General features: G+C 41.2%; 1 protein-coding gene across 1 annotated transcript in view; it reads right to left on the reverse strand.

The window, feature by feature from the left end:
• Window positions 1–15,406: 15,406 nt before the first annotated feature.
• The window catches only part of LOC126268159 (uncharacterized), a 449,091-nt gene continuing 439,699 nt past the window's right edge, over window positions 15,407–24,798 (reverse strand). The window contains exon 6 of the mRNA XM_049973708.1: window positions 15,407–16,280. Coding sequence (XP_049829665.1) covers window positions 15,952–16,280 — 329 coding nt within the window. The 3' untranslated portion in view covers window positions 15,407–15,951. The remainder of the gene's footprint in view (window positions 16,281–24,798) is intronic.

Raw genomic sequence — 24,798 nt, forward strand, 5'->3', positions numbered from 1 at the left:
TTAGAAGATAAATTTATTTTCATGTATATCTATACTTGGCATCTTTCATACAGTGTGTGGCAGGGGACACTTCATGTACAACTGTTTCCAGTTCAAGTCCAATTTCTTCACATTCACACATTTGCCTAACTTATTCAATGAAATACATGTCTCCAATTGCAACCCGACTTAAGAAAAACCATGAAAACGTGCTGAGTCACATCCATACTTCATGATTGGAGTAATTATGTATTTTAGAGCTGCAGCTCAGGATGTCCTAGTTGTAAAGTTAAAAAATAAAGGGGAAGTCACTGCATAAAATCTCTGACAAAACTCTTTATTGATTTCATTATGAGCTGAATAAACTGTGTTCTTGTATTATTTTGTACTGATTATATGACAATTGTTCTGTTCACCTTTGCATGCTCATTTTCCTTTACCTTGTCAATATTCAGAATTTATGATTTTGAACATAAAATTTAGAACAAAGGAAAATTGTAGATTAATTATGCACAAGAGGAAATACAACTTTATTCAATGAAAATGTGTTTGGTTCTGAATACCACCAAAACTTGGTTTTAGTTTTTATGTCATTTCTTCTTGCAAATAGACTTATTTTCATATTAATTCAGAGGAAATGTTCTGGTGATCAACCAAAAAAGTTACTGATGTCCTTTATTGATACTGGAAACTGCAGAGAATGACTTTGTTTTGCACATGTAGCAACTGTAGTAGTGCCTGTATAGTGTTGGCTGTAGGTTAATTAATGAAAATTTAATATTGTTTCTAATTACTCACTCAACTGTGGCCTTGTATGCTGCTATGACAGACTTCGTCTCCTCCTCACACAGTTGTCAGTGTAAGGAAATTTAATACTGCTACTCTAACTTTTACTGAAGAATACATGAAGACATTTCATGATTTTTAATGTGTATATTGTCTATAACGTGAACCTGATGAACTCCTGTCAAATCATAATGTCCAATATGAAATATTTACATAGAATTATGTCTAAAAAAATAAATGAATCTAAATGGCACTTAATTTCTCTAAATAAATATTGTAAGTCAGTAAACTCATGACCATCTGCAGGCAGATTATCTGTGACCATTTTCTCCCTATTCTCTGTTGCTGAAAATTTTCCATTAGCCAGGGAGTGGTTGTGGGTGAGCGATAATCTCACATTACAACGTGAGTGTAATAAACAATGTGCTGCTTGAACAAAGCAAGAGTTGGACTGTTTTCATTTCAAATTAGTGTATGGTAATGTGAAGCTAGATTGTAATGTATCCATTGTAAATACCGAATTTTCACATAGGCCATGATGATTAAGGTAGAATTTATTATAAACATTAATGATTTTAATTATGATATTGAAATTAATTTTTGTTTTCAAACAACCCCATTACATTACTGTGGAGTTTACTGTATTGCTGAAAACATTTTTATTTTCTGAAGACTTCACACTTCTCCAAATTATACCGGAAGTGCTAGGAGCTTTTATATTTGCTTCTGTGCAGGTACTTACCTCTCTCTCAAAGTTACTGCAATTGCAGTCACCTCTTCTGGAGTGGCATCGTCCCTTGGCATGGCTCCTCACACACAAATAAAACAACAAAACTGGACAATATTTGCACTCTCCTCTATAACAACTTGTTTTGCAGCTTGTCTGTTTGTGACTTATCAGTCATTGGTAAGAATTCATAGGGATACACATTTGGGAGTCGTATGTAGCATCACACCACGTTTGGGACCACAAGATCCACGACTAGTCAATACATTGCTTAACTGAAACTCTGTGAACAGGGCTTTAGCCTTAACCCAATAGCTGCACTCCCATGGAATATTTTGTTCACTAATTGTACATTGATATACACAGTTCAGATCATTATTTCTCAAGATGATTTATGAGATACTCAATTTGACTATTTTTCTCGAGGTTCTCAAATTTCCATCCCTACAGGACAATACCAAGTTACATGTTACTATGCACAAATGTTATCAGAACATGTGTAGCAAGACTGTCTCCTTCAACTGTGTAATGCATTGTAAGTCAATTTTGCAAACATTAACACATGGGGCAACCACTGATAATACATAAATTTTATGACAATCAAGTTCCTTCCACCACTGTCTTCTTAAAACCCACTATTACAATATACCACAGATTGATAAATGTATAGGGCATCTGAAATTCTAGATGTTATACATAATTTCATTACTTGCTTGCTTTATTTTCAGAAGCTTCCTTACAGGAGTGGCCATGATTTATACCACACTTCACACATTACTTTGCTAGCTTGTCTCTCCACCCCATTACATTTTATGAGAATCATTGTTAAGAGGGCTAAGCATTTCTCTTGATAGTGTGTGTTCATGCTGCCATTTTATTTGCACTGTCACTTACATTAATGGCCAAACACTGGACCAGATTTCATCTTAATACTAATCAAACAACAGTTGCTCAAAAATATGGAAAAAGTAATCACACCTTCACGAAGATTAAGGGAATCGAACAGAACAGATGCTGTTGCTCAATTCAGCTGTTCATGCTACATAGTTGTTGGCGTCCAGATAACCACCCAAATGCTTTGTGCAGAACAAATCTGGATGGGCTGCTCACCAACCTTACACTGTAGATAACATTGTGAGACGAGTTTGACAACCCCCTTGAGTGGAAGTATAACACAAAACTGAACGACTGGGAACATTGCGAGCTTTTAAAACTTCTACTGTTATTGTGCTATTATTCCTAAATACTACTAACATGACTGGGACAGATCTAGTATGTTTTGTCCATGCCAGAGAGCAGTATTTGGATAAATTGGTGCCTTGCTATCTATACTGTTGGTGAAGCCAGCATACCAACAGACCTACCAGTGCACTGAAGGCTCTATCAATAATTTAACTCTGATGTAATTAAAAAATGGAAAATCCAGGATGGAATAACGATAATATTTCACCATACAGAGGAGATGTTAAATCACAGAAAGGCTCAACAAAAAGACTGTGATACATTTGAGCTTTCAGACAAAATGTCTTCTAAAGTAAAAACAACAACAACAACACATTCATGCAAGCACAACTCGCACACATGACCACTGTCTCTGGCCACTGGGACCATATTAGCCAGGGACAGTGGTCATGTGTGCTTGAGTGAATGTGTGTGTATTTGCTACTTTAGAAGATAGCTTTTTGGCCAAAAGCTCAAATGTGTAGCAGTCTCTTTGTTGTGCCTGTCTGCGACTTAATATCTCTACATGATGAGTAGCAATCTATCATTTTCATAACAGTGCCATAGTAACACTTACTGTTAATTTGGCAACCGAGAGTAACCACGTAGCTTAACTCTTGCTTATAAACATATCAACATTAAAAAAATACTGCAAAAGACTGGGCCAGGGAAGAAAATTATTAAGCTGAGAGTAGTAATATGGTTTCTTACTGTTGGTCACATACTCTTTTCAACAAAGACATATGTCGGCATAAGAATTTGATTATTACAGACACGTTCAGTCCCTGAATTGCAAGAGAACATGAAAGTAGTAGTCCTACAATCAGAAACTTAACTTATTCAGCCAACAAGCTATCAACATGTCTGAAAGCTAAACAATATCGGAAACTCACTAATGCAAAGCCAAGTGTAGAAATCACTACGTCTCAATCTGGTTTTAGTGTCTTGATGTAGAAATGCTAACAAATAGTCACTCTGAATGTCTGCTCTGGAAAAATTATACTGTCTTGCCAAACAAAACCTCACTGTCTAAGCAGTGCATTGCTGACATGAATGAATATAGATTTAATTACTATCAGTTCTCAGAATAAAGTTGAAAACCTCGGCACAGTGTTTGTACAGTTATAATACCTTACAGCTCCCTAGAAATGGACGTCTCCCTGTGTAAATGTACATTACCAGCACTGACACTAGCACAATGGGGAGCACTGCTCAATAAGCCCATTAGCTGTGATAGATACCCATCAAGTTCCCATTGCCAGTTCACCAAAGAGCTACTATCTATTCTGTTGCACTTGTATGTGCCTCTGTGAAGCCATGTATATGTGTTAAATACTACAAAATACAAGTACTAGCAACCTGATGTTCTCCTCCACACTTACTGAAAACGATAATTACATAGAGGTGTTAACTAAACATGAACAATAAGTCAGTTGAAAAGTCTACATACTCTACAAAGCTTTGAGGACATTCTGGAAATGTGGCTTCCCACAAACCGGATACCTGACCCGACTTCCAGCCAACAGGATTTACAACAGAAACAAAAAGCAACCTCCACTCTCTGTCTATGTAAAGGTTCAATGCATGTGTGTCTTACTCAACACTGGTGAAAATGAATGAAACCAGACAACAAATGTTACAAAATACCTGATTGAAAATGTAATATGCTCATAGTATGGGTAGATAAAAAAATCTACTATCCAGGGGAGGGAAGGAATGTGAGATGAAGCTGCCTGGTAGAATTTTGCATGGAGCATAATTTAATCATTGCTAACACTTTAAGAATCAAGAAAGAAAACTACATACGTCAAAGAGACCTGAAGATACTGAAAGGTTTCAAACATTATATAATAGTAAGACAGAGATTTCAGGACAAGGTTTTAAACTTTAACAGATGCAGGAACAGATGTAGACTGACCACGCTGCAGTCGTGTGTGTGTGTGTGTGTGTGTGTGTGTGTGTGTGTGTGTGTGTGTCAGTGTCCCCTCTATATGGTGAGTAGCAACTTTTTCTTTTCATAATATTGTTACACTTCATCCTGGATTTTCCATTGTTTGACTGCTCACTGTAGACAAATGGATACCCTAGAGAGATAAAATAGTGAGGCAGCAGTAGATTAAAGGATAAGGCCTAGAAGAAATGCTTGGATACCACAGTAGATACTGAATTTAACTGATGAAAGGAGAAAATGGAGATACTGAATTTAACTGATGAAAGGAAAACATGCAAAAATGCAGCAATTAAGCAGGCAAAAGGATGTACAGACTTCTAAAAAATGAGATTGACAGAAAGTGCAAAATATCTGAGGAGGAATGCTTAGAGGACGAATTCAAGGCTACGAAGGTATATATGACTAGGGGATACTGCATATAGCAAAATTAAAGAAGCTTTTAGAGGAATGAGAAGCAACTATATGAATATCAAAAACTCAGATGAAAAGCCAGTACTCAGTATAGAAGGGAAAGATGAGAGGTGGAAGTACATAAAGGGGCTATACATGGGAAAGAAACTTGTAAGCAATATTATAGAGGGGAAAGAGGATGTAGATGATGGTGAGATGGGAGATATAATAGTGCGAGAAGAGTCTGACAGAGCACTGAAAGCCCTAAGTTAGAACATGCTCCTGGTAGGCAACCTATCATCAGAACTACTGATATTGTTGGAACAGCCAGCCATGACAAAACTCTTCCACCTGATGTAGGATGTACAAGACAGGTGGAATACCCTTAGCCTTCAGGAAAAACATCAACAAAAGCAAAACAAGGGCAATGGAACATAAACGAATTAAATCGTGTAGAGCGAATTAGACTAGAAAATGCGATAGACAAGTTTTGACATTTGGACAGTAAAATAACTGCTGATGGCCAAACTAGAGCACCGGCACGGTAGCTCAGCGTGTTCGGTCATAGGGTTAGGTGCCCTCAGTAATAAAAAAACTGTGTTAATGGATCAATTATGAACTGAAACGGGTGTCTTGCGACATACACCTCAAGCAGGTAAAAAAAAAAAAAAAACACTAGAGAGAATATAAAATGTAGTCTGCCAAAGACAGGAAAAGCTTTTCTGAAGAAGATAAATTTTACACAAATATAAACTGAAGTGTTACGAAGTCTTTTCTGAAAGTATCTGTGTGGAGTGTCACCATGTATGAAAGTGAAACACAGGCAATAAGCAATTTAGACAAGAAGAGAGTAGATGCTTTCGAAATGTGGTGCTCCAGATGAATGTTTAAGATATACAACTAATGAAGACGCACTGAATAGAACTGGGAAGAAAATAAATTTGTGGAACAATTTGACTGAAAGAAGGAATCAGTTGGTAGGATACATTCTGAGGCATCAAGGGATTGTCAGTTTAGTATTGAAGGGAAGCATTTGGCATAAAATTGTAAAGGGAGACCATGAAATGATTACGATAAGAAGTTTCATACGTATGTAGGCTGTAGTAGTTATTCAGAGGTAAAGAGGCTTGCATAAGATAGACTAGCATGGAAAGCGGCATCATACCAGTCTTTGGACTAAAGACCCCAATAAAAACAACATTCATATCCATTCTTCTCTTTAATAGTATGTGCAAGGCCAAAAATTGCAGTAAGGACAATGAGCATCATTTTGTTCCACAGGATGTTGCAAAAACTGGTGTGAACAACAAAACACACACATACTATTCAGTGATTTTTGTGAAATGATGTCCACTCTTCATGTCACCATCCAATAACTGCCATTCCCATTCTGTATCACTCTTAACACTGTTATCCATAAAACAAATTGTTTTAAACATATGCTCTCAGCATCATTTCAAATGATTCTGATGTAGCTTTCAAATAATTGAAGCAAAATATAGTTCTTGCATGTTGCTCTATTTTCTGATAGTGATGGGCACGATATGAACCAACAAAAATTCCTTCATTGCTCACAGCAGGCTCCATACTGTTGGAGAGAATAACAACCCCTTGGCAAGATATCTAGAATGAGGAGCCTAGAGTATTAAGAGCTGCAGTATTCTTAACAAGGAAATAATTCTATCAAATTCCTGAAATTGTACTAGATGTAATCAAAAAGTAACACAATTGGTTATTTCCTGACACTCCTATTGGCCCAAGCACTACCCTAGTGGCGGGGAATGGAGGAGGGGGTATTAGCTTTACAACACTGTCGTCCACAGTCTGCTCCGAGCTGTGGAAGCGTCAGTATCACTGTTTGCGTAAATCCTTGTTCAGCGCTTGTGTCCTTGTGCAAGATGCAGCCAACGTTGGAGCAACATTATTCTCAACTTTTGTTCAAAAAACACTATCTTTTTCTGAAACTTACAAAATGATTCAAGAGGCCTGTGGGAAGTCACCAATGTCTTACTCGCAAGTTTTCAGGTGGCCAAAACAAAAAAGAGTTTACTAATGAAGCCCCCCTCTGGATGGCCGTCAACAAGTTCAACAACCGATAATAAAACTCATGTGTGGGCGGTGCTGAAAGCCAACAAATGTGCATCTTTGGTGACAAGCAGATGGGCTAAACATGTCACATGGGACTATGTTTAACAGCATTACCGATGATTTGAACATGGGTGAAATGTGTGTCAAACTGGTTCCAAAAGTGCCGAGTGATGACCCGAAGCACAACTGTTTGGAGATTGCGACAGAACTTGTGGAAAGTATGGAAAGAGACCCATTTTTTTAGATGATGTAATCATTGGCGATGAGACACGGAATGGCCCAGATATGAAACACCAGAGCTTAGAGAGGCACACTCTCAACCCAAGAAAGCAGGAACGAGCACATTGAAAATGAAAACCATGCATCATCGTCTTCTTCAACATGAAAGGCTTGACCCATTCAGAGTTTGTACTGCAAGGAACGACTGTGAACACAGCCTACTAGCTCAGATTCTTAAAAATACTAGCAGATTGCGTCACCCACACAAGGCCCATGTCCACTTCAATGTGGACGCTGCATCAGGAAAACGCATCGTGCCGCACCGCTATGTTGATTAGGGAGTTCCTAGCTAAATGCAATTTGACAATACTGCTGCAGCTGCCATACAGGCCCAACATAGCACTGTCAGGCTTTTCACTGTTCCTGTGCATCAAAACCGAGATGAAGGCATGCTGTTTTGATACCAATCAGGAAATTCAAAAGGCGAAGATATGTGCTCTAAAGGAAATTCCAGTCACAGCCTTCCAGGAAGGTACTAGGTACGGAGGAATTGGAAGAAGTGTATCACTGCTCATGGCAACTACTTTTAAGGATTTTAAGAGATTGTACAATTTAGATAAATAAATTTTGTCAAACAGACAATTGCATTACTTTTTGATCACACCTTGTATGCTCTCGGTTAATACGTTTCTAACAATATAAAATAAGACTCCTGCTGTACAACTGCAACATATTTATGCCAGATGACTCTCTGCTGGAATCACTTGCAAGACTCATTGCATATAAGGGCACCAAGCTTCCTGCGTGGGAGGAAATGATAGACCCCACATAGAGCCAATAAATAATCCTAGCAGAAGAGAAAGTTCGAAGAGTCTGTGCGTTGTAAAGGTATCAATTTCACCTTCTGCAGAATGAGGTACCTCATGAAGTTTGGATGGACTGTGAGTGAATTGAAAATGAAAATATTGCTTATCACCACCTTTGACATGAAAGGCTCAGAGTTTGTATTGCAAGCAATGACTGTGAAAGCAGCCTATTACCTCGGACTGTTAAGAAGATTAGCAGGTCGCATCACCCGCACAAGTAATGTTAAATAAATAAACACAACTTAACAAATGATACAGCACCTGAAAGATAAATTGTTTTTTTTTTTAGGGGGTGATAAAATGTTACCTTTGAAAACTGCCAATGGGTGCCACAGACTATAGTTGCTTAAAATGGTAACGTACCTGGCAGAGAAAGCATTCTGTGGTCAAGCAATTGCCTGATGCCAATTAGTAGTGAGTGTGCACAATTCAATGGAAAGCTTTGCGAGACACCACCGGTTTACAGCAGCAGAATGTAGTGGTTCGACAAATTTGAGGAGGATGGTTGGTTGTGTGATGCAAAACCTTTCGGCCTATTGGGCATGTCCTAACAGACAATGGACCATGTGAGGGGGCATTTGTCATATGCTATTTTAGAAATTATGGAACACCTAAATCATGATGGCAAGAAAAGGATATGAACCACAATTCTCACAAACGTGATTACCACTTTGCAACTTCCATCAGTCCATCTTGTGGAATTCTAAGCAGAGGCATCATATTCACATTTATGCAGTAGTAGGCTTGCAAGTATTTAGGGCTTGTCATCCACATTAAAAAGTTCATTACTAATTTTATATTAAAAAAGCAATAAATAAATCCCCCCCTCAAGACTCCACTCCTCAACATATCTGCTGTTCTGTGTACTGCATAGACAACAAAGTATATAATACAACATACTTCTGTCATGAACCTCAGTTTGTTTCACTCAACAGAAAGAAGCAGAAAAGTTAATTCATCTACTAATTAGCAACAAATATGGTGGCATTTCTGCATAGATAACTATTTTTTGTGTGTCGATTACATTCGTAATCTACTGGAGGGCAAAAAATCCTAACAAAGAAACTGTGAAACATGCAGCCGTGTTGATGATGCAGATGAAAGGCAAGAGAACAATAGTCATGTGAATGTTATAATGATCAGCTTCATGATGGAAAGAGTAAAGGTAGGCACTCATAGTATAAGGGAGGCATTACGTTTCCGATACAATGTAAACAGAATTGAAACTTGTCTCTTAACAAACACACACGGACACACTAGTTAGCTGTGAGGGAAGATGTGGTGTCACCGCCAGACACCACACTTGCTAGGTGGTAGCCTTTAAATCGTCCGCGGTCCGGTAGTATACGTCGGACCCGCGTGTCGCCACTATCAATGATTGCAGACAGAGCGCCGCCACACGGCAGGTCTAGAAAGACTTCCTAGCACTCAGCCCCAGTTGTACAGCCGACTTTGCAAGGCAATGGTTCACTGACTTCTACGCTCTCATTTGCCAAGACGATAGTTAGCATAGCCTTCAGCTACGTTATTTGCTACGACCTAGCAAGGCGCCAGTATCCGTACTATTGATATTGTGAATCATGTACCATAAAGAGCGACATTCTCCGTTAATGGATTAAAGTTAAGTATTCCACCAGCTACGTCTGTTTTTCTCAATTCTAATTCCCTTGTCATGTTCCAGACCTCACGCCAGCCTGCATGAGCTAAAACGCGTGCATTTCGGCCTCCTTTAAACCATATGGTTGGCTCTCCTGCCAACCAAAACATTGGCGACGAGAGTCAAAGTGTTCATATCGATATTGCCCTGATTTACTTGTGTAATGGCTTCGCCACAATCTCCAGATATACTGTCCGAATTTTATCGCTTACAGAATCAGCAGACACAGGCCTTACTGGATGCCCTTGGACAGCTCATCCAGGGTCAACGTGCGATGCAAAATGATGCGGCAGCAGCCGCTTCACCACTAACGCAGCCACAACACGCTGTTGCACCAAATTTTCGACCTTTTGATGCTGCACTGGAAAGCTGGACGGAGTGGTCATGCCAATTGGGATGCCATCTCACCACCTACAGAATTCAAGGTAACGAGCGGCAGCCTTTCCTTCTTTCATCCGTCGGTGTGAGCACATACCGTATGATAGTCAAATTATTTCCCCGACGCGACGTAGCTACTCTGTCCTACGAAGAAATTTTGTCTGCATTAGATACATATTTCAAAGAATCAGTCAACGTAGTTGCCAAACGGTATACCTTCTTTCATACGAAACGTACGGCAGGTCAGACTAATCAGGAGTGGGTTGCAACGTTGCAAGGCCTTACTAGGGATTGTGCTTTTGAGTGTCAATGTGGACTCCCTTATTCAGATACTATGGTACGTGATGCAATTGCACAGAACGTTTCTGATGTTCGTATAGGGGAACAGATTTTGAAACTAGTCAATCCCTCCCTTCAACAAGTGATGGACATATTGGATCGGCAGGACACACTTGACTTTGCTCAGGAATCATTTGAAACTTTGCCAGCAGTGTGTCAGGTTAACCGGCCCGCCGGGCGAGCTGCACGGATCAGTAAACAGCCCTCGCGCCCGGCTGCGCCGTTGCCGCCAGGCTCTCAGCCACGTGTGCCGCGCAGAAAAGCTAATGCAGTGATCAAATAATGCCCTCGGTGTGCTACTAAACACTTGCGTGAGAATTGCCCGTCACGCCAAGCTATTTGCTTTTATTGTAATAAAAAAGGACATATTCAGAGTGTTTGCCAGAAAAAGCTCAGATTGGGAGCTCAAAACTGATACGGGCCCTTTGCTTCGCGCTGGAATCGGAATCTAACTAAGGATACTCAGGCTCGCGAAACTTCGCCCGTGGAAATTCATGTAGTTCATTCCACTGTGCCCAGTGCCACTCTCTCTAAGAGTGACTGTGTTCGTCCCAAACATAGTTTGCGTCGACGTCGCCGGGACTCCCGTCAAGTTGCAAGTGATTATGTACCAGTGTCAGTTCACGTTGCACGAGACAGTCGCTCTTGTCGTCAGCAGGACAATAAACTTTTTGTAGACTTGGACATTAACGGCAAAGTGATACCATTCCAGCTCGATACAGGAGCTGCAGTTTCACTGATCAATCAAGACACTTACAAACTGCTGGGCACACCTCCGTTGCGCGCCGCAAATGTTAAATTACGTAGCTATTCAGGACAAAAGATTCCTGTGTTAGAACAGTGTAGCCTTCTTGCAACATACAAAGGACAAACAAAACTTGTGTCATTTTACGTCCTTCGTTCTTCTTCTGCAGTGAACTTGTTTGGTTTCGATTTATTTCAGTTGTTTAACTTGTCTATAGTAAATCAGGTCCTATCAGTGAACCAGACTGTGCCTTCAGACAGTGTTTCTCGTCTATGTGAAGAATTTGCAGACACTTTTGCACCGGGCCTCGGCTGCGCTAAGAACTATAAAGCTCATTTGGAACTGAGAGTGCGCGATGTTCCTCACGCATTCCGTGATGAGGTTGCAAAAACATTACACGATTTGGAATCACAAGGTGTAATTGAACGTGTGCAGGCTTCTCTCTAGGCATCACCCTTAGTAATGTTGCCAAAACCTTCCGGCAAATTGAGACTTTGTGTGGACTTCAAGGAACAGTGAATCCACACTAGTGATTGTAACTTTTCCTTTACCCCGCCCGGAAGATCTTTTTGACAAACTGTGCCCGGGTCAATATTTTTCGAAGTTGGACCTAGCAGATGCGTACATGCAAACACCGGTGGACGAAGAATCCCAGCCGCATTTTGGTGGTTAACACGCATCTTGGGTTGTATCGATTCAAACGACTGCCATTCAGGTGTGCATCCGCCCCTGCATTGTTTCAGCAATATCTACAAACTGTTTGTGTGTCGGTCCTTACTGCAGCAAATTATCTGGACGATATTGTGATCTCCGGAAAGACGGAAGGAGAACATTTGGCCAATCTTCGAACATTATTTCAGGTCTTGCGACAAAATGGTCTCCGCTTGCGAAAGGACAAATGTGTGTTTTTTGCTCGGGACTTGCCATACTTGGGCCATGTACTCAATGCCCAAGGCATACATCCCAGTCCCACGCACCTTCATGCCATAAAAGACTTACCGTCGCCGCAGAATTTGAAGCAGCTACAGAGTGTGCTGGGAAAAATAAATTCCTATAACAAATATGTTCCACACGCCTTTTCCATTTCAGCTCCGCTTCATCGCTTACGCTGTAAGGGTGTTCGGTTCGTCTGGACAACAGAATGCGAACACGCCTTTCGCCAGTTGAAATCGGCGTTGCTTTCCAATACTTGCCTTACGCCATTCGATCCCCAGAAGCCCCCCTTGTTCATGGTGGATGCATCGGATTTCGGGATCGGTGCTGTGCTTGCGCACAAAGATGGATCGCACGATCGCCCTATTGCCTTTGCGTCCAAATTGCTCTCGTCTGCGCAAAGAAAATATTCACGGATCGAGAAAGAAGCATTGGCTCTCGTATTTGGTGTTACAAAGTTTCATGATTTCTTGTATAGTCGTCACTTTACCATAATCACAGACCACAAACCTTTGACATCGCTATTTCATCCGACCAAGCCTGTACCTCCACGTACAGCGCAGAAATTCATTCGCTGGTCTATTTTCCTCTCGCAGTATTGCTACGATATCTTGTATTGGTCCACTGCTAAGCACGGAAACGCCGATACGTTGTCCCGCTTGCCTGTTGCTGAGGATAGGGCATTCGATTCCTCCGAACTTGCTTGCATGTTCATTGATGCAGAAACTGATGACGTGGTCGAATAATTTCCGACTGAATTTCGTCGTGTAGCTACAGCCACAGCTGCCGACCCCGTCCTTGCTCCCGTTCTGCGTTTTGTTGCTACGCAATGGCCCTTGTCAAAGTCGCGGATGAGGGACCCGTTGGTTCGCCGATTTTTTGATCACAAGGAGAGACTTTTTGTATGACGTGGTGTTTTGCTGTTGCGTTCTGATAATGATCAGTCCAGGGTCGTGGTGCCACGTTCGTTACAGTCCTTTGTCTTACAGCTTCTTCACCAAGGACATTGGTGTATAGTAAGAATGAAACAACTTGCTCGTCAGCAGTGTACTTGGTTCGGAATTGATGCCGCGATTACGAATATGTGCTCTTCTTGTTTGGAGTGTGCCGAACAACAATCGGCACCACTGCGGAAATTCTTTGCATGGCCAAAAGCCACTTCCCCTTGGCAACACTTACACATCGATTTTGCTGGTCCATTCTGGAATGCTCGATGGTTGGTTGTGGTAGATTCATTCAGTAATTTTCCTCTTGTTGTCCGGATGTCTTCCACGACGTCATCTGCAACCATCCAAGCGTTATCCGCTATCTTTTGCATTGAAGGTCTTCCACAGACTATTGTTTCGGACAATGGCCCACAATATATGTCCACAGAATTTCAGTCATTCTGCAAGGCCAATGGTATTTAACATCTGACGTCCGCGCCGTTTTCGCCACAAACGGTGCCGCTGAACGATTGGTTAGGACTTTCAAGTCACAGATGTTGAAATTGAAAGAGTCGCATTCTCAGGAGGACGCGTTATTGCTCTTTCTGTCCTCGTATCGCTCTCAGCCCCGAGATGGTCGCTCGCCGGCTGAGTTGCTCCACGGTCGTCATCATCAAACCTTGATGTCTTTGCTACATCTGCCGCATCAGGTTCCTGTACAGCAGCGGACACCTGCTTTTGCTCCAGGCGACTTTGTCTACTATCACCAATATCGAGGTTCACGGTGTTGGCTCGAAGGGCGCATTCTTCGCTGCCTCGGAAGCGCTATGTATCTGGTTTTGGGGGCCTCTGGTGCGGTGCGTCGACATCTCAATCAGCTGCGCCTCCGTCGTCGCATGGGATCAGCCGCTCGCCGTCTGCTTTCAGCGACGGTGCCATCCGGTCAGCGCCCCAAGGACCCATATACTGGCTCGCCTCAGCCCCAGGTGTTGCCAACGGCTGCCTTCCATTTTGCCCCATGGCGACACGCCACCGCCGCCTGTTCTCCTGCCGGCGACGCCTGCAGTCGACGCGTCGCTGCAACTGCTGGCCGCCTCCCTGGATTATGCGCCGCCGATCGCTTCCCGTGACCAGTTGTCCTCCGACATGGAACTCTTGCCTGCTCCGGACCATATGTCGTCTTCGCCAGTCAGGTGCCCCGGCCCGATGGAGGTCGACCCTTCGGCCCCTCCTGTCTCTCTAAGGGCGCATACACCGCATGTTGGCGTGCACCCTGGAGCAGGTTTTCAGACGTTTTCTAGCTCCCCGCAGTCCGAATGGCAGGGTGCGGGTGGCACAGCCTCGCCTGTTGTTAGGCTCCTCACCTCGTCACATACATCAACATGCGGTCCTCCCCACGGCGGGCGGAAGCCTTATTCCACAACCGTACGCCGATTTGTGGGGGAGGAATGTGGTGTCACCACCAGACACCACACTTTCTAGGTGGTAGCCTATAAATCGGCCGCGGTCCGGTAGTATACGTCGGACCCGCGTGTCGCCACTATCAATGATTGCAGACCGAGAGCCGCCACACGGCAGGTCTAGAGAGACTTCCTAGCACTCAGCCCCAGTTGTACAGCGACTTTGCTAGCGATGGTTCACTGACTTCTATGTTCTCATTTGCCGAGACGATAGTTAGCATAGCCTTCAGCTACGTTATTTGCTACGACCTAGCATCCAGTATCCGTACTATTGATATTGTGAATCATGTACCATAAAGAGCGACATTCTCTGTTAATGGATTAAAGTTAAGTATTCCACCAGCTACGTCCGTTTTTCTCAATTCTAATTCCCTTGTCATGTTCCAGACCTCACGCTAGCCTGCGTGAGCTAAAACGCGTGCATTTCGGCCTCCTTTAACCATACGGTTGACACTCCTGCCAACCATAACAGAAGACATCACATAAACACTTTGCTACAATGTCAATCTTTTGGTGCCTTTTGGCTCTTTAGCTGTATGGCAAGTAACTACCTGTACCTATTTATTTGTTTTCCGCTCAGAATTTTCCAGTCTTGTGTAAAAAAGTAAAATACTGTATAGACTTAAAAACTGCTTATGATGAAACAAAGAAGATACTGTTGTATGGTAAACAAACACATCATTGCAAACATACGGCTTTTATTAAAATGCAGACGATTGGCAATAATTAGCACACAAGAAAAATGCAAAATCTTCAAATTATTTTATTATAAAGTTTTATGTTGCTTTACACCCTGTTCACAGTTTCTGCTTTAATACAGTCTTTTCTTTTATAGCTCATATGGCCAGTACATTTTGACATCTTAATCTGTAATTTCAGTGCTCTTATAACTACAGTTACGTTTCAGTCCTCACATCATATTGTGTAAGAAAGAATATGGAAATGCCCCTATACAAGACAGAATAATATTTTTACAGTGTAACAAATCTCGATTTCAAATAATTAGTGCCTTGTCATTACTCAGTCCTAATAGCTGCTCATGTCATAAGCTTTGTGATTTCTTGCAGCTGTGAAAAAATGCTGCTTGCGAAATACATATTTGTATAGGAATTTAAGAAGTATAATACCCACAAAATTGAAGTACTGACACACTCTGACAACATGACTCCACAGCAAATGGCACACTGCCTTTCTCAGAGAACTGGCTTTATGACACCTGGAGTGCTGCTTTGAAAGGCACTATACAAACACAGAGGCAGAAAGCCACTGCAGCACAGAGCCACATGTCAGTCACCAGGAGTGCCGGGGCTGGGTGCAGGTGTTGGAACTGCTGGTATAGGAGCCAGGGCAGCTCCCACAGACCCTGGAGTCCCTGCTGGTGGCAACACCACAGTCAGGGGATAGCTACTGAGTATCACCTTGTGCTTAAGAGATTCTTCATACGACGGTGGAGACGGTGCGCTGCCAGCAGCCGGTGCTGCAGGAGCACCTGGTCCTGGCAGTGATCCTGCTGGCAAGAAGAGACCCATGCACGGCGCCGGGTGCAGTGGGAATGAGGAACTCGGAGAGAGAACTGGTGATGGTCTTGACTCACCGTTGCTTAATGGACTGAAAACTTAAAATCAAAATGACAATTTTTAAAAACTCAAAATAATAAATTAATGTTAAAAATTAGCAGACTGTTACTATCAATTACTAACTTTAATTTTGCTATCAACTCCAAGACAAAGTTAAATAAAAATAAAGAATTTCCTCTTTTCTGCTCGAGTCTTAAGTATTTCAGCCTTCTGAATGGTTCGATGCAGCCCACCACAAATTCAACACTTGCACTTTATATCCTCAATTATTTGTTTAATGTATTTCACTCTCTGTCTCCCCCTACAGTTTTTACTCTCTACAACATCCACTAGTGCAATGGAGGTTATACTCTGGTGTCTTAATACATGTCCTATCACACTGTCCCTTCTTCTTGTCAGTATTTTCCATATGTTCCTTTCTTCCCCGATTCTGCGGAGAACCTCTTCATTACTTAACAGCCCGCCTAATTTTCCACACTCTTCATTAGCACCACAACTCAAATGATTTGATTCTCTTATGTTCCAGTTTCCCCACAGTCCACATTTCCCTACCATACAATGCTGTGCACCAAACATACCTGTAAATTCTCAGAATTTTCTTTCTCAAATTAAGGTCTATGTTTCATACCAATAGACTTCATCTGACCAAGAGTGCCCTATTTGCCTATGTTAATCCACTTTTATGTCCTCCTTCCTTTGTATGTCATGGGCTGTTTTGCTGCTGAGGTAGCAGAATTCCTAAACTTCGTGGTCACCAATTTTGATGTTGGATTTATCGCTATTCTCAGTTCTACTACTTCTGAGTGCTTTTCTCGTTTTCTTTGGTTTACTTTCAATTCTTATTCTGTACTCATTAGATTCTTCATTCCATTCAACAGGTCCTGTGACACTTCTTCACTTTCACTGAGCAATGTCATCAGCAAATCTTAACACTAATATCCTTTCACCCTAAATTTTAATCCCATTCTTGAACTCTCCTTCTTATTTCCGTCAGTGCCTCTTTGGTATATAGACTGAACAGTAGACTGCATGCATATCTTAAACACTTTTTAATTCGAGCACTTTTTTCATCTTCCTATCTTATTGTTCCCTCTTGTATTGTACAAGGTCTGTCCAAAAAATTCCGTAATATTTACAGTTTCGTGCCATTGGCGTGTTTGGTAGTTGTCGTTCACTGCTGTATTAAGTAGAACGTTGTGTCACACAGTTTGTGAATTTCGAGACGGCAGTGTTACAGGAGAAACATGCCTGCTTTAAATTTTGGGCAAAACTCAAGAAAACCTTTACAGAGACACACCAAATGATGCAGAAAGCCTGCAGTGATGAGTGCTTCAGCTGTACTTGGTGTTACGAATGGTTCACACAATTTAAGATGGCCAGACGGAAGTTAAAGATAACCCCCCTTCAGCATGCGCTTCAGTGTCTAACGACGACATTATTGTCAGGAATGTCAACAAAACTGTGCATGCCAGTCGAAGACTGACTGCCCGAGAGATTGCAGAAGAATGTAACATTTGAGTTGGATCATGTCATGAAATCTGACATAGCATCTTTGAGTGCATTGTGTTGCCGCCACATCACCCCCACAGCTCGTGAGCCGAGACCAGGAAGACTTGCCTCTCGCAATCTGTGAAGACCTTTTGGATCGTGCCAATGAGAATGAGGTGTTCCTTAAAAGAATCATAACTGATGAGAGGTGGCTCTACAGTTATGATGTTGAGGCCAAGGTTCAATCTTCACAATGGGTAGGTAATGGTTCTCCAAGACCAAAAAAGGCTCATCAGGTCAGGTCAAATGTTAAAACCATGCTGATAGTTTTCTTTGTCTTTGGAGGATTAGTTCACCATTAATTTATGCCATAGGAAGAAACTGATAATCGCTGATGCTATTGGGATGTGTTGTGAAAAAATGTTAGAAGGAAACAGTGTGAAATGTGGTGAGACAATTCATGCTTCTTGCATCGCAATAATGCACCCACACATTCATCCCTGTTGGTGCTTGACTATTTCACAGAAAATGAAATTGCTGTGCTGCCTCATCCTCTATACTCACCAGACTTGTCCCCCGTGGACTTTTTTTATTTCCAAAGTTGAAAATCCCATTGAAAGGCTGAAGATTTGCAACAATAGACGAGATAAAAGGAAATTCGCAGACGGCACTTTGCACAATACAGCAACAGGCACATCAAGAATGCTTCCAGAAGTGGAAACGGCCTTGGGAATGGTGTATCAATTGTGGAGGAGGGTATTTTGAAGGAAACCAGTGTAGAAAAATTTTGTGGACAAAATTCTGTAATTTTTTTGTACAGTCCTCATATTATCAGCCTCTTATTTTACTCAGAATTTTGAAAATTTTGCATTATTTTACACTGGTGAATACTTTTTCTAGGTAGACAAATCCTAAGAGTATATCTTTATTTTCCTTCAGCCTTGCTTCCATTGTTGTTGTGGTCTTCAGTGCTGAGACTGGTTTGATGCAGCTCTCCATGCTACTCTATCCTGTGCAAGCTTCTTCTGCAACCTACATCCCTCTGAATCTGCTTGGTGTATTCATCTCTTTGTCTCCCTCTACGATTTTTACCCTCCACGCTGCCCTCCAATACTAAATTTGTGATCCCTTGATGCCTCAGAACGTGTCCTACCCACTGGTCCCTTCTTCTTGTCAAGTTGTGCCACAAACTCCTCTTCTCCCCAATCCTATTCAATACCTCCTCATTATTTATGTGATCTACCCATCTAATCTACAGCATTTCTTCTGTAGCACCACATTTCGAAAGCTTCTATTCTCTTCTTGTCCAAACTAGTTATTATCCATGTTTCACTTCCATACATGGCTACACTCCATACAAATACTTTCAGAAACGGCTTCCTGACACTTAAATCTATACTCGATATTAACAAATTTCTCTTCTTCAGAAACACTTTCCTTGCCATTGCCAGTCTACATTTTATATCCTATCTACCTCGACCATCATCAGTTGTTTTCCTCCCCAAATAGCAAAATTCCTTTACTACTTTACGTGCCTCATTTCCTAATCCAATTCCCTCAGCATCACCCGACTTCATTCGACTACATTCCATTATCCTCGTTTTGCTTTTGTTGATGTTCATCTTATACCCTCCTCTCAATACACAGTCCATTCAGTTCAACTGCTCTTCCAAGTCCTTTGCTGTCTCTGACAGAATTACAATGTCATCGGCAAACCTCAAAGTTATTATTTTTTCTCCATGGATTTTAATACCTACTCCGAATTTTTCTTTTGTTTCCTTTACTGCTTGTTCAATATACAGACTGAATAACATCGGGGAGAGGCTACAACCCTGTCTCACTCCCTTCCCAAACGCTGCTTCCCTCTCATGTCCCTCGACTCCATCTGCCTTTTGTACAATTGTAAATAGCCTTTCGCTCCCTGTATTTTACCCCTGCCACCTTTAGAATTTGAAAGAGAGTATTCCAGTCAACATTGTCAAAAGCTATTTCTAAGTCTACAAATGCTAGAAATGTAGGTTTGCTTTTCCCTTATCTTTCTTCTAAGATAAGTAGTAGAGTCAGTATTGCCTCACGTGTTCCAATATTTCTACGGAATCCAAACTGATCTTCCCGAAGGTCAGCTTCTACCAGTTTTTCCATTCGTCTGCAAAGAATTCACGTTAGCATTTTGCAGCTGTGGCTTATTAAACTGATTGTTCGGTAATTTTCACATTTGTCAACACCTGTTTTCTTTGGGGTTGGAATTATTATATTCTGCTTGAAGTCTGAGGGTATTTCGCCTGTCTCGTACATCTTGCTCACCAGATGGTAGAGTTTTGTCAGGACTGGCTCTCCCAAGGCCATCAGTAGTTCTAATGGAATGTTGTCTACTCCCGGGGCCTTGTTTCGAATCAGGTCTTTCAGTGTTCTGTCAAACACTTCACGCAGTATCATATCTCCCATTTTGTCTTCATCTACATTCTCTTCCATTTCCAGAATATTGTCCTCAAGTACGTCATCCTTGTATAGATCCTCTATATACTCCTTCCACCCTTCTGCTTTCCCTTCTTTGCTTAGAACTGGGTTTCCACCTGGCTCTTGATATTCATACAAGTGGTTCCAGGTCTCTTTAATTTTCCTGTAGGCAGTATCTATTTTACCCCTAGTTGGATAAGCCTCTACATCCTTTCATTTGTCCTCTAGCCATCCCTGCTTAGCCATTTTGCACTTCCTATCGATCTCATTTTTGAGACATTTGTATTCCTTTTTGCCTGCTTCATTTACTGCATTTTTTTATTTTCTCCTTTCATCAGTTAAATTCAATATTTCTTCTGTTACCCAAGGATTTCTACTAACCCTCGTCTTTTTACCTAATTGATCCTCTGCTGCCTTCACTACTTCATCCCTCAGAGCTACCCTTTCTTCTTCTACTGTATTTCTTTCCCCAATTTGTGACAATTGTTCCCTTATGCTCTCCCTGAAACTCTGTACAACATCTGGCTTAATCAGTTTATCCAGGTCACATCTCCTTAAATTCCCACCTTTTTGCAGTTTCTTCAGTTTTAATCTACGGGTCATAACCAATATATTGTGGTCAGAGTCCACATCTGCCCCCGGAAATGTTTTACAATTTAAAACCTGGTTCCTAAATCTCTGTCTTACCATTATATAATCTATCTGATACCTTTTAGTATCTCCAGGGTTCTTCCACGTATACAACCTTCTTTCATGATTCTTAAACCAAGTGTTAGCTATGATTAAGTTATGCTCTGTGCAAAATTCTACCAGACGGCTTCCTCTTTCATTTCTTTCCCCCAATCCATATTCACCTACTATGTTTCCTTCTCTCCCTTTTCCTACTCTCGAATTCCAGTCACCCATGACTATTAAATTTTCATCTCCCTTCACTACCTGAATAATTTCTTTTATCTCATCATACATTTCATCAATTTCTTCATAATCTGCAGAGCTAGTTGGCATATAAACTTGTACTACTGTATTACATGTTGGCTTCGTGTCCATCTTAGCCACAATAATGCATTCACTATGCTGTTTGTACTAGCTTACCCGCATTCCTATTTTCCTATTCATTATTAAACCTACTCCTGCATTACCCCTATTTGATTTTGTATTTATAACCCTGTAGTCACCTGACCAGAAGTCTTGTTCCTCCTGCCACCGAACTTCACTAATTCCCACTATATCTAACTTTAACCTATCCATTTCCCTTTTTAAGTTTTCTAACCTACCTGCCCGATTAAGGGATCTGACATTCCACGCTCTGATCTGTAGAATGCCAGTTTACTTTCTCCTGATAACGACATCCTCTTGAGTAGTCCCTGCCCAGAGATCCGAATGGGGGACTATTTTACCTTCGCAATATTTTACCCAAGAGGACACCATCATCATTTAACCACACAGTAAAGCTGCATGCCCTAGGGAAAAATTACGGCTGTAGTTTCCCCTTGCTTCCATGACCATGTGCAATACCAGAACTTCCTCTTGGGCGTCTTTATCTTTCTTATAGCCAAACTGATGGTGATCCAACAGATCCTCAATTTTCTTTTCCATTCTTATGTACATTACTTCTGTCAGTACGTAGGATACATGAGCAGCTGATTGTGTGATAGTTCTCGTACTTATTTGCTGTTGCTATCTTCGAAGTTGTGGGGATGGTATCTTTCTGAAAGTCTGATGGTGTCGCTAGTCTCGTAAATTCTACTCAATAGCTTGAATAGTTGTTCGGTTGCAACTTCCACCAATGATTTTACAAATCCTGATGGAATGCCCTATTGGATCTCAAGTCTTCCAGAGCTCTTATGAATTCTAATATTGGATCTCCTAGGTCTTCCATACTGACTTCATTTTCTTCTTCTACCATGTCAACTGACAAATCAAAAGCAAACTCAACACCATATATATTGTGCTGATTTCAGTAGCAAAAGATGAGATTAGCACTGAAGAGAGCTAACATGATTAAACTAACACTCTTCTAATTGTGACCGCTTGCACTGAGGCAACAATCCATTTCTTAAAATTGAAGCAATTCACAAGTTCCATCAAATCTGACAAAACAATTCTGATCAAAGAGAATCTCATTCACTGGTATATACCAAACACTTAAAATTTTATACCGCTTACCTTAGCAGATTTTTATTTTCCAACAGTACTGGTGGCTAATACTAAGAATCAAATTAAAGTACAATGCCATTTAAACAACTTCCGGTGATGCTAAATTTGAATATCTGGAACATCTGCACAATAACTTTACCCTCAGATGAAACTGACTATCAACAATTTTAGCCCAGTAGGAAAACATACATTTGAAAATATATGACATGATCTTAACTATATTTTTACTGGATCTATGTTAGACTGAAGTGGGGATGAGTACACAATTATATAACACTGTGAAATGAAATGGTCCTCTGAAAACACAATTGTTTTTAACATAATGTAAGATTGCATCGTCCTGATAGCTCCTTTCCATGACACAGAAGATGTAGCTAGATGAATTACCCAACATCCAATCACGTAAGTTTTAATTAAGTAAGTCAAATCTCTGTGCACCAGGTGCATTTAAGGAATTTCATCATCAATTTGTACTATGAAACACATTACGAATGCTGTCAGGTAAAAATCAAACAGTAGAAAATCCAGGATGGAATGTAACAAGACCAGAGAAGGAAAGTTGCTACTCACCATATAGCGGAGATTCTGAGTCGCGATAGGCACGATTAAAGCTTTCGGCCATTAAGGCCCTTATCCCCTCTACAATTTTTGCTCCCAACACTTCCCTCCAGTACCAGTACCAAATTGGTGATCCCTTGATGCCTCAGTATGTGTCCTACTAACTGGTCCCTTCTTCTATTCAGGTTGCACCACAAATTCCTCTTATCCTCAAAAATTTTATTCAGTACCTCCTCACCAGTTATGTGATTGAGACCTATCTAATCTCAAAAGCGTCTATTATCTTCTTGTCTAAACTGTTTGTCATCCATGTTTCACTTCCATACAAATACTTTTAGTAAGGACTTCTGACACTTAAATCTATACTCTATATTAACAAGTTTCTCTTCTTCAGAAACAGTTTTCTTGCCATCGCCAGTGTACATTTTATACCCTCTCTATTTTGACCATCATCAGTTATTTTGCTCTCCAAATAGCTAAACTCATCCTCTACTGCAAGTGTCTAAACTGCTAATCTAATTCCCTCAGCATCACCTGATTTGATTCAACTACAACTCATTACCTTTGTTTTGCTTTTGTTGGTGTTCATCTTACATCCTCCTATCACGACACTGTCCATTCTGTTCAACAGCTTTTTCAATTCCTTTGCCGACTACTCATTACCTTTGTTTTGCTTTTGTTGGTGTTCATCTTACATCCTCCTATCATGACACTGTCCATTCTGTTCAACAGCTTTTTCAATTCCTTGCCGACTATGACACAACCACGATGTCATCGGCAAAACCTCAAAGGTTTTTATTTCTTTTCCTTGGGCTTAAATTCATACTCCAAATTTTTCGTTTGTTTCCTTCACTGCTTGCTCAACCAGAAATTTTCTATGCAATTAAGGTCAGATTATTCAGCAGGCTAGTCAAGGTTGTCAAACCAGGAATGTGCATCTGCAGCCCTGTGAAGAAAACTGCTATCTCTCATGGTGGATCAGAGTCAGGTCTCTCCTAACTAGAAGACCACTATTCTTATGCCATGTTACACAGCTGCTAACAGTCAGCCTATATTTCTGCACTTTTCCAGTCAATCAAGTGGTGTATGCACACCCACCCACCCACCCACACACCCACACCCACACACACACACAGAGAGAGAGAGAGAGAGAGAGAGAGAGAGAGAGAGAGAGAGAGAGAGAGAGCGAGCCAGCGATGGAGGCTCGCATGACCATCTGGTACTTGTCAACTATCTTTCGAGTTATCTCCTTCCAACCTACTCTAGACCTCACGCTATGCCAAAGATCATCCTGTCATCACAACCAAGATTTAAGGTGGCTGGGAGTCCACCATTACATTGAAATGGAATGATCACATACATTCAGCCTTGAGTAAAGTAGGTGGTAGACTTTGGTTTATGGGTAGAACACTGGGGAAGTGCAAGCAGTCCACAAAAGAGATTGTTTACAAATCACTTGTGCAGCTAGTTCTAGAACATTGCTCAAGAGTGTGGGACCCATACCAGATAGGGCTAACAGGTGATGTTGAACTTATACAGAGAATGGCAGCAAAAATGATCACAGATTTTCTTAATCTGTGGGAGAGTGTCACAAAGAGACTGAAGGAACTGAGCTGGCAGACTCTTGAAGACAGACGTAAACTATTCTGAAAAAGTTTGTTAACACACTTTCAAGAACCGGCTTTAACCCTTTCAGACCTGGTGGTCACAATTGTGTACATAAAGTTTGTTCACTAATATTTCGCTGACAAGAAATGTCAGGTGCATCAAAACTCACTGTGCACATTTGTGTAGGTTTATTTTAGCCATGCTCTCTTGTGAGCAGTCAGTTAACTACATAGCAAAATATACTCTCTGGTGTTGTCTCTCTGTGGGAAGCCATTACTCGTTGACTTT

Source organism: Schistocerca gregaria, chromosome 4 (genome assembly GCF_023897955.1).
Source record: "Schistocerca gregaria isolate iqSchGreg1 chromosome 4, iqSchGreg1.2, whole genome shotgun sequence".
Taxonomy (NCBI): domain Eukaryota; kingdom Metazoa; phylum Arthropoda; class Insecta; order Orthoptera; family Acrididae; genus Schistocerca; species Schistocerca gregaria.